Genomic DNA, 9,917 nt, shown 5'->3' on the forward strand with positions numbered 1-9,917 from the left:
CATCTGTGTGCCTGCGCAATGGAAATGTATGTTCTACAAATATATTAGAATTTAATTCTATATTTTCCTTTAAAGGAGGAGAAAATTTTGCAGGACGCATCTCACACTACTGCATTTTTACTGGCATGGACTGGAATGCCCACCAGTTACTATTGGTATTAATCATACTGGGAAATGTAATGATTTTTGTGTAAGAAAAAGGCATCTGATTCCTAGGATTATTGCATTCTCACTAGTCGATATCCTGAAACAGAGAGATGACACTGATTTTTGTTTTTTCCTCGACCTTGTAGATAATCTCTGGAGTGCCTATTCAGAAAAAGGATCAATAGTTGAGAAAAAAGATCAGCCATCAGTTGCTGGATCAGAAGAGTCAAAAATGGGTGGACTTCCTTATGTTTTTACAGACATCATGACCTACTTCACAATGCTTGTAGGGATTTATTTCCCATCTGTGACAGGTAGATACAATTATTTTTCTTGCCTGAGAATGTGTACTTATACCTGGAAAAAAAAATTTCATGTGAAAATTTTTCATTTTCACCAATCTTATTGGTGACTCATTCTGTTGCTAGTTTCTGTGTCCAAGTTTATATACCTAAAACCTTCTGGTGCTAGGGAGACATGGGTCATGGCTGATGACTTTTGGAGGTTATAGGACTTAAACAGGAAATCTGTTTAAGGGCCATTTCTATGTCTGAAAAGAAGGCAAAATCCTTATGGGTTACTAAATGCTTATTCAAAATAAGATGCATACCTTTATAATACTTTAATCTTCAAAGGCATGAGAACAGTTTAATATTCAAATGATTCTGCAGGTATTCAAGCTGCCTGGTTAACTGCCTGGGCTTTGTTTAAATGTCCAATATTTTTTTGCTACACTAACTGTGTAGACTTTTTTGTCAAGCTTAAACTAGTTGTATTTCATTTTCCTCAGCTCACGCTTGACTGAAACAGCCAGACATGTTTTTCTTCTCAAGTCCCAGCTGAAGTAATATCAAGTAACAGAACAGAACTCCAATAAGAAGCTGCAGCACTGTTTGCTAGTATTATCAAGTGGAAGTGTCCCTTTGTATTCATTGTTTGAACCCCACTGCTCCCAATTCTTTACTTCAGATGCTTACCAACATTTCATCATATCTGAACCCATGGTTAATGTTTCATTCCATGGAGTTTGACAGTGTTTTTGCACTGGAGCATCTTGACATTAGCTTCTATGTTTTTGCTTCCAGTGGTCAGGTCAGTTCTAGGAGAGATGGCAGAAATAGTTATTGTATGGGTTTCTTTCCCTCCTATGACAGTATGTTCTACAAAGTACTTCTGTTCTCTTTTTAGATTCACATACATGTGTACATGTGATTTTTCTAACCATTCTTTTTCTTGCCTGCTCTTTTCTTTTTTGCTTCTAAGCTTTTTTTTGTTAGTTTATTGATTTGCTTGCATATGCTATTTTGATGGTCTGTTTAGTAGAAAGTCAGTGCCTTAGGTCACACTGGCTAAAATTGCTAAATCCCTATTAATTTATAACATCCATCCCCAGTATTTTGCTACTCCTTCATTTCAAGAATTATTCTGAGGTTATGCTTGAAAAATATTTTTTTTTAATCTGTCTTTTTACTAACCTTTATAGGATTTGCTTATTCAAGTGGGTAGTAACACAGATTTCTGAATAAAATGAAGCTATAAATTGACTATTTGTGAAGGATTATATTATACTTTTGTAGCCTGCTCCATTGGTAATCCCTGAGTTAAATTTGGCTTAAAATTAGATGTTCATATTCTATTAGTTAGTAACAGGGAGTTATTGCTAATTGTTTTTATGACATAAATTTTGTCTCTTTTTAAGGTATTATGGCAGGTTCAAACAGATCTGGAGATCTAAAGGATGCTCAGAAATCTATTCCTACTGGAACGATTTTGGCTATTTCAACTACATCTTTTATTTGTATCCTTTTTTCTAGTCTACATTTTGTAGGTGCAACAGAATTTTTACCGGAAAGTCGTTAGAGTTCCCTGAGTATAAAATGAATGAAATCTAAACTGAAAAGAAATATTTTATATTTGTCTAAAATATCAGTATTATTTATAAATATTATTAAAATATGTCAAAATTTATTAACAAATATATGTATTCTATATTCTACTAGTGCTTCAAATTCCAATATATAATTGATGGTTTTAGTCAAGCGATCCAACAGTTTTTAGCATTATGTTTCAGTTGGCAGGTGGTTGTTATACTCAGTATAACCAGATCTTAAACCAAACAACCAGCAATTGAAATTGTCGGTCCTTCAAAAACCTAATGTACACAAGTACTTGCTTATTTGTATGAGAAAATACCTGTTCTGTTGCATGATATATGAACTGGCTACTTCCAATACTTCACAAATCGCTATGAGTCGAATACAGTCATGAAGAACATAAACTAAAAAATTGTAGCATGGAAGAACGAAAAAAAACAAACAAAAAGCAACCAGGAAATGCACACACATACTTTCATTGTTGTGGATGTTTTCATTTCATACCTAGGTGAAAAGTGGTGGGGTTTTTTCTATGTGATTTTTTTAGAGAGTAATCTTCCTTCAGTCTCAGTAACAGATCTCTCCTGTATAGTGTTGTTTGGTGCCTGTATAGAAGGTGTGATATTAAGAGATAAGTAAGTCGTATTCAACTTCTAATATTACAGGGAGTATAATCATAAGTTACATTAATAGGACTTATTAATGGCTCTTCTGTGAAATATGCATATGGTATATATTTATTTTGCTTAGGTTAAAACTGGAGGGAAAGCTTGTCTGTTAAACTGAGATGGCTGCAAAAACTGGTCAGGTTACCAGACTGTATGCCTTCAAGAAGCAGAAGCAGAACCTAAGATAAATGTTTGAAGTTGAACCAGCCTAATAAAGTGTCCTTGACAAAGAAACTCATAATTAGTATTTGCAGAACTGATGCATGGGGATAAGGGGATATTACTTTGGGAGAAGTAATAGGCTTTTGAAGACCAATTAAAAAATTTGGGAGTTATGTGACAAGGGGACTTTATAAGACTGCAGTGCACCATCATGATTTCCTCTAGACATATGACTATTTTTTGTTTTAAAATCTCAGTTGTACATCAGGAGTCATCTTGATTTTCAAGCATGTAATTGCCTGACAAATTTAAGGCATAATATGAAGGATGAAGGGAATAAATGTGATGGATATGAGCATGAAGAAAATCTCCAGATTTTTATCAATTTCTCCATTAGGAGAAGTTGGTTAAGATGAAATTTTTGTCAGGTTTCACATTTGTTTTCTTGCTGGTGTCTGGTTCTCTTTTCTACTGAGGCCCAGGTTTGCTTTTGGTTGTGGCAGTGGGGTATTGTTTAAAAGGTGGTGAAGTTGATGCTGAGACTACTTATTTCATTAGTCTAGAAGGAAAACCGGAAGTTAAAAGCTGGTTTCTAATCAAACTAATACAAGAAGCAGCAGGTTTCTTCCATGAAAGGCTTTTGACATTGTTTCTCACAGCATCCTCATAGGTAAACTCAAGAAGTGTGGAGAGTAAGGTGGATTGAGAAGTGGCTGACTGGCAAATCCCAGAGGGTCATGGTCAGTGGCAGAGTCTAGTTGGAGGCCTGTGTCCCCCAGGGTTCTATACTGGACCAGTAGTATGCCCTTGTGGCCAAGAAGACCAGTGTAATCCTGGGTTGCACTAGGAGGAAGAGCATTGCCAGCAGGTCGAGGGAGGTGATCCTGCCCCTCTACTCAGCCCTGGTGAGGCAGTATTTGGATTGCTGTGTCCATTTCTGGGCTCCTCAGTACATGAGAGACATGGAGTCCCTGGAGGTCCAGTGGAGGGCTATGAAGATGATAAAGGAATTGGAGCATCTCTCTTACGAGGAAAGGCTGAGGGAACTGGGCCTGTTCAGCCTTACGAAGACACAACTGAGAGGGGACCTCATCAATGTATTTAAGTAAGTAAAGGAGGGGTGCCAAGAAGATGGACCTGGGCTCTTGTCAGTGATGCCAGCCAACAGGACAAGAAGCAATGGGCAGAAACTGATGCACAGGAAGTTCCACGTGAATACAAGGATGAACTTCTTTACTGTGCGGGTGACTGAGCACTGAAACAGATTGTCCAGAGAGCTTGTGGAGTCTCCCTCATTGGAGATATTACAGAACTATCTGGATGCAATCCCATGCAATGTGCTCTGGCATAACTCTGCTTGAGCAGAGAGGTTGGATCAGGTGACCCACTGTGGTCCCTTCCAACCTTACTCGTTCTTTGATTCTGTGATTTTCACTTTAAAATTATATTGCCGCATCAGTGAAAATACCTGGTAATTGTTTCTTCAAAGTAAATATAAAAGTCAAATCAAACTGCCTAGGAAATAGTAAATGAATTCTGAAATAAGAAATTAATGCAGAGCTAATATCTATAAACTCACATTTTTTAAATTTACAGGGCAGAGGGGAAGGGAATTTTCCAAGCTGTTATCTATCATTAGAGCAGGTTGCATAGCAGCAAGAGCCTTGAATCCATGAACTTTCATTTACATTGCTGCCAGTTTTTATGTGGCTGAAATCCATCAGAATAGTAAAGTGTATGGATTTTTAGTCTGGTTTAAAAACTGGGTTTTGAGGCTTTTTTCATTATGATTGTTATGTCTGCAATGGGAAAAAAGTAGGTTGTACATTTTTCTGTTTCTTACATCTCTTCAAGTTATTCCTATCCTGTGTTTAGTTAAAAAAACAGGCATTAGAATTTGAACAAAGAATAAATGTGTAGTTATATAAATCTTGATATAGAAGCACACTATGGGTTTTGTCCTATAATTTTGAGGAGTGTGATTTACATTTTCGTTTCCCCTCTGCTGAAAATATATGTAGTCATGCATCCAAACTTGGGCATAAGCAAGAATTTGAACACTGACTTATTTTATTCACTTTATTGCTGTGTTTCTTGACCCTATTTTAATAGCAGGTCTGAAAAGATAAAAAGCACTTAATTTTTCTTAGTTTTTATCTTTTTTCATTTCTGTAGACTTTTCCTTTTATTTTGGAAAACCTGAACTCATTGGAAAAACATAATAGTGAGATATATATATATATATATATACGGTAGAGATAGCCTTAAAATAAATTTTGGCTGCTTACTAACAACAGTAAGATTGAACTACAAGAACCTTACTTGCTTTTAAAACAAAACTGTCAATTCGAAGGAGGGGTGAGCAAGGAATAACATTTTTGTAGTTTATTCAAGTCATGCCTAAATTAACATTAAGTTAAGTATCAAAAAAAATAGTGGCGGTAGTATTGGATGGGACACTCAGGACTGTGATGAAAGCACCTCTTCCTGACTTCTACCCACTTGTTTGCTGTAGTAAATTAAAAATTGCATCAGGTAGCAAAACAGCCAGAAGATGTGGAAAACTCAAAATCGTTGTGTCTAGTAATTTCTCTGTTTACTTGTTGTCTGTCAGTGTCACACTTTTAAAAGGAAGGGCTAATACTTTTTGTGAATCTCCTGCTTATGCCCCAGGGTATACTTGTATTACTAGTGGAACAGATTTCTGCCATCTAGTTCCTAGCTGTCACAAGAATCTGTAAGATACATATGTACATACTCCTGCTATTGCTGTTAATTCTGAAAAGTTTGCCAAGATATTTGGTAATTGCTACATAACTGCTTAGAGGCAGCACTTAATGTGAAGCAATTTTACTGTCTTTAAAACAGCACGGTAAAGAGAGATTGCTTGGTTGGGAAATCCTATAGTGTGTACTGTAACATAGTGTTTATTGTTAAAAAGTGCTGTTGTCCAAAAACATTGAAATGTGGGTGTTGAAACTATATTAAAAGTTATTTTAATGCTTACTGATTCTTTTTTGTTTTGTTTTAATTATTTTTGTTTCCCCTGTTCTTTCCTAAGGTTTGGAGAAGCAGTTAATGGAAATCTGGTGGTTGGTACACTGGCCTGGCCTTCTCCATGGGTTATTGTGATTGGTTCATTCTTTTCAACATGTGGCGCTGGTCTCCAGAGTCTCACTGGTGCACCCCGGCTGTTGCAGGCCATTGCAAGAGATGGCATTGTACCGTTTATTCAAGTGAGATTTCTTTTGTTCTTGTTGTTACAGTACTTCCAATGTGACTTCTATTTTGACAAAAAAATATGAGGCATTATTTCTGCTGTTCCTGTAGAATGTGAAGAAAAGATTTGGAACTCAGTTCTATTTGTGTAGAATAATAGATCAGGCTATTGTAGGACAAAGTTTGAGCTTCAGTACTTTTGTGCAGTGCAATTTAATTATGTTTGTTCTTACACATGAAAGTTAGTGGTTCCAAACTGAGAATATAGTATTCTATAAATGGAAATAAATGAACTAAGAAGCAACTAATAACTGAAATTCTAGACTCCACGCTGTGTTTACTGCTTGTATTTGTGAACAGTTATTTAATCTCACTATGGAAATGCATAATACTTCTCATATTATGGAGATATAAACCTACTTTTTATTCATTTTTGTAAGGTAAACGAAGTCAGCAAAGATATAACAGTAGAATTCTATCCCACTACTCCAAACATGAAGATTTGTTCCAACACCTCTGTGCATGTTTTAAGAAGAAATAAATCAGATTTTTCTCAAAGTAAGGGAGCTGGCAAACAGAAGATGATGAGAGAATTCTTGCTGGCTGCTTCTGCAAAACCTAAACAACAACACTTGAATTAAAAATTAGTAAATAAGGCTCGGAAAGATAATAGTGTCTGGAGAGTAAAGCTGTGATCTCTATGGTGAAGTTTGGAGTTTGAAAGCTTACCTCAAGACTTGCAAGAGTATCAGTATCTGTAATGGGAAGTAAATACACTAAGTATGCTAGGGTGGAGGGACTGAGTAGTGGTGGAGTTCGATTTGTCAACACAAAGGGGTTATAATGCAATAAGTTGTAAGTGCTGGGTAGTATAGAGAAAGAGAAACAAGAAAAATTTACTTTTGCCTGAAGAAAAAATTTGGTACAGAGAGGGTGACATTATAATTACATGTCTTCAGAGTTAGACTTGAAAGGAGTGAAGAATCAAAAGGAAAAGATTTGTGGTTTGGGAAGTGAGAGAAAGGGAATTGAAGAGAAGCAGTATATTTAAAGAGGGATTTGACACTTGAGGATGCACTTGCAGTTTTGGAGTGATATGGCTACTGCATGGACAATCAAGGAAATGAAAGGAGATTATTATAGAAGCAAGAGTATGACATATTTAAGGAAAAAAAACCAAAATACTTGAAACATGAGTAGAAAAAAGGGGGATTTTAATATAATGGTAGGAAAATTGATGGAGGACAGGAAGCTACAGAAGACAGTATGGAGAATGAATAAGGACTTAATTTCTGTAATTGAATGGAGAAATACAGAAGAGAATAAATACCACTGGAACTTCAGGCAAAGCATTTTGCTATCTGTCACCAGTATAGCTGGATAGAATTCTCCACAAAGGAAATTGCCACATGCAAAATGGTTTTGGGTAGGGCTCTGTGCAGGATCATAGTCTTATCCAAGTCCTCCTTATGTTATTATGTTGATAAGGACTGAATTGACACCTCATTTCTGTGTTACAAAAAATACTGTATTAACTTTTTACTGGGCATAAATTTCTTATCCATATGGTTTTTAATTTATTTAAGAATATTTCAACAACAGCTGCAATTGTACTTTAATGTTATGTAGTCATTGCTTACATTAGTAAGCATATTTAATATTGGAAATATGTGTTCTGCAATTTTAGTTTTGATTTTTCACAGTATAGATTGCATCATTTTCCTTTGTAACCAATGTCTACTTTTAGTTCCAGTTAGAACTAAGTAAGTTAGTTCATGATTTGTACCATGGCTCATAATTGTATAATGAACAGCTTTCCCTAATCTTGAATTGAAATAGATATTTGGTCATGGAAAAGCAAATGGAGAACCAACTTGGGCTCTGCTCCTCACTGCTGGTATTTGTGAAATAGGAATTTTGATAGCCTCATTGGACAGTGTAGCACCAATTCTTTCAATGTAAGTATGAGTGTGGTGTTTTGTGTTCTTAAGTTAAATAGTATTTTATTTTTAAATTAAGTAGGTAATTATTTTTCTTTTTGAAATAATACGTTAGACTTTGTTTTCTAGCAAATTGTATTTCTATTTGATCCCACAGATAATATAAAACAACAAAATGTTTTGGTTGAACTGATTTCTAGGCCCAAAAAATTTTTTCCATGACAGAGGTCTTGAATGCTAATAAAAGTATGTTCCACTTTTAAAAAAACTTGGATTTTCAAATAACAATTACTGCTATTTAAGTAAAGTGCATCTAACAGAGACAGAAAAAACAATTCAACATTTTAGAATATGAATAGAATTTTATTTTATTGACATTGTCCAGAACATGATACCATCTGAGCTACTATAGAAAGAGAAAATCAACTCTGTCCCAGCCAAAAATGATACACCATGATTGTCAGTTATTTGCTGCATTTGTTTCCAAAATACATGTGATACCATATTTTGAGGCCTAATATTCTATAAGTAATCTTAATGTATGTCTTGTGTTCTCTTGGCCACTGTAAACACAGTGCACAGGAAAATGGATCCATTTCTTCCCTTTTTTGGATTCTGTTTACATTTTAAAGCACATTTGTCTAGTACATTTCTTATTAGAAAATGCTCTTCCTTTCTTAACAGGTTTTTCCTTATGTGCTATATGTTTGTAAATCTGGCTTGCGCAGTTCAGACACTTTTGCGAACTCCCAACTGGAGACCTCGTTTCAAGTATTACCACTGGTAGGGAATATTTCTTCATTCAAAAGGGTTAAAACTAACTATACACCCTAAATTGTTGATTTTATTGCAATAATAAAACAAAATCTCCTTTCTGACCTAAATGAGTTAGAGCATAATTTTTTTTCATGTGTTTGGAATAGCACCATAGTAATAACATTAGCCACATGTTTTCATGATCAGTGTAGCTGGTTTGGAAAGGGGTTACAGGATGACATTTTATTCTGCTTATAAGCCAAGAGATCTTCTGTGTGAAAATGGGGATGAAAAACCATAAAATCTGAATTGTGTATATACTTAAGGAGAACTGGTAAAAGTGTTCAGGAAGGTTAGGACAATTTTGATTTTGGTTGTGCAAAAAAATATACAAACCCAAAACTTCTACAGAAAAAAAATCTCTTTCAATATACATCAGTTGGCTCATTGATTATGTGATGACTGGTTTTAAAATATGCTTTGGACATAGCATTTGGTAACTGAAGTCAACCTTTTAAAAAGTGAGTAAAGATCAATAACACAAAAGGTGAAAGTGTGGGGTTTTTGTCTAGTCTTTTTTAATTATGTTAAGAGTTTAAACATTTCAAACTAAGATTGGGAAACTGCTTTATTTTTTTTTTAACTGTATGTTAAAAGTACATAATTTAATTTAAAGTAATTCTATTGAGAAATTTTACTGCTAATATAACCTTAAATACTAGAGCATTTAGTAGATAAGCTGCTGTGATTTTAGGATGTAAGAGCTGCTTATGATTTTTCCTTTCAAAGAGTTGAGTGAAAATGGAATGTTGCAGTTTTAGCTTTGAAAAAACTTGTTGAATCTGCTCCGTAGTTACATACTAGTTTGACACCTAACCCTCCAGATACATGCATTTGGCAACAATTCATTTTTATATTTTTCTCAGAGACATCCGTGAGGCAGCTGATTCACTGTGTGACTACTTCTAGCCAAAGCAGGTGTTGGAATGTTCAGCTGCAATTGGGATGGCATTTTGTTTTTTGAGCGAAAGTAGAGTCTTAGGTTAATTCAGACATAAAAGAGCGGCTATTATTTATTTAGACTAACTACAAGACTGCTGTGCTCAGAACTGGTAGAAAGCATTCCCTTAGTTTAAAATTTAACTCAATGT

General features: G+C 35.0%; 1 protein-coding gene across 1 annotated transcript in view; it reads left to right on the forward strand.

Annotated features, from left to right (window-relative positions):
- Window positions 1–298: 298 nt before the first annotated feature.
- Window positions 299–9,917, forward strand: part of LOC138100670 (solute carrier family 12 member 7-like) — an 11,061-nt gene continuing 1,442 nt past the window's right edge. Inside the window, exons 1-6 of the mRNA XM_068998552.1 lie at window positions 299–461; window positions 1,847–1,945; window positions 2,599–2,656; window positions 5,913–6,087; window positions 7,910–8,028; window positions 8,695–8,793. Coding sequence (XP_068854653.1) covers window positions 380–461; window positions 1,847–1,945; window positions 2,599–2,656; window positions 5,913–6,087; window positions 7,910–8,028; window positions 8,695–8,793 — 632 coding nt within the window. The 5' untranslated portion in view covers window positions 299–379. The remainder of the gene's footprint in view (window positions 462–1,846; window positions 1,946–2,598; window positions 2,657–5,912; window positions 6,088–7,909; window positions 8,029–8,694; window positions 8,794–9,917) is intronic.

This window comes from Aphelocoma coerulescens, unplaced genomic scaffold, assembly GCF_041296385.1.
Source record: "Aphelocoma coerulescens isolate FSJ_1873_10779 unplaced genomic scaffold, UR_Acoe_1.0 HiC_scaffold_128, whole genome shotgun sequence".
NCBI classification, from domain to species: Eukaryota; Metazoa; Chordata; class Aves; order Passeriformes; family Corvidae; genus Aphelocoma; species Aphelocoma coerulescens.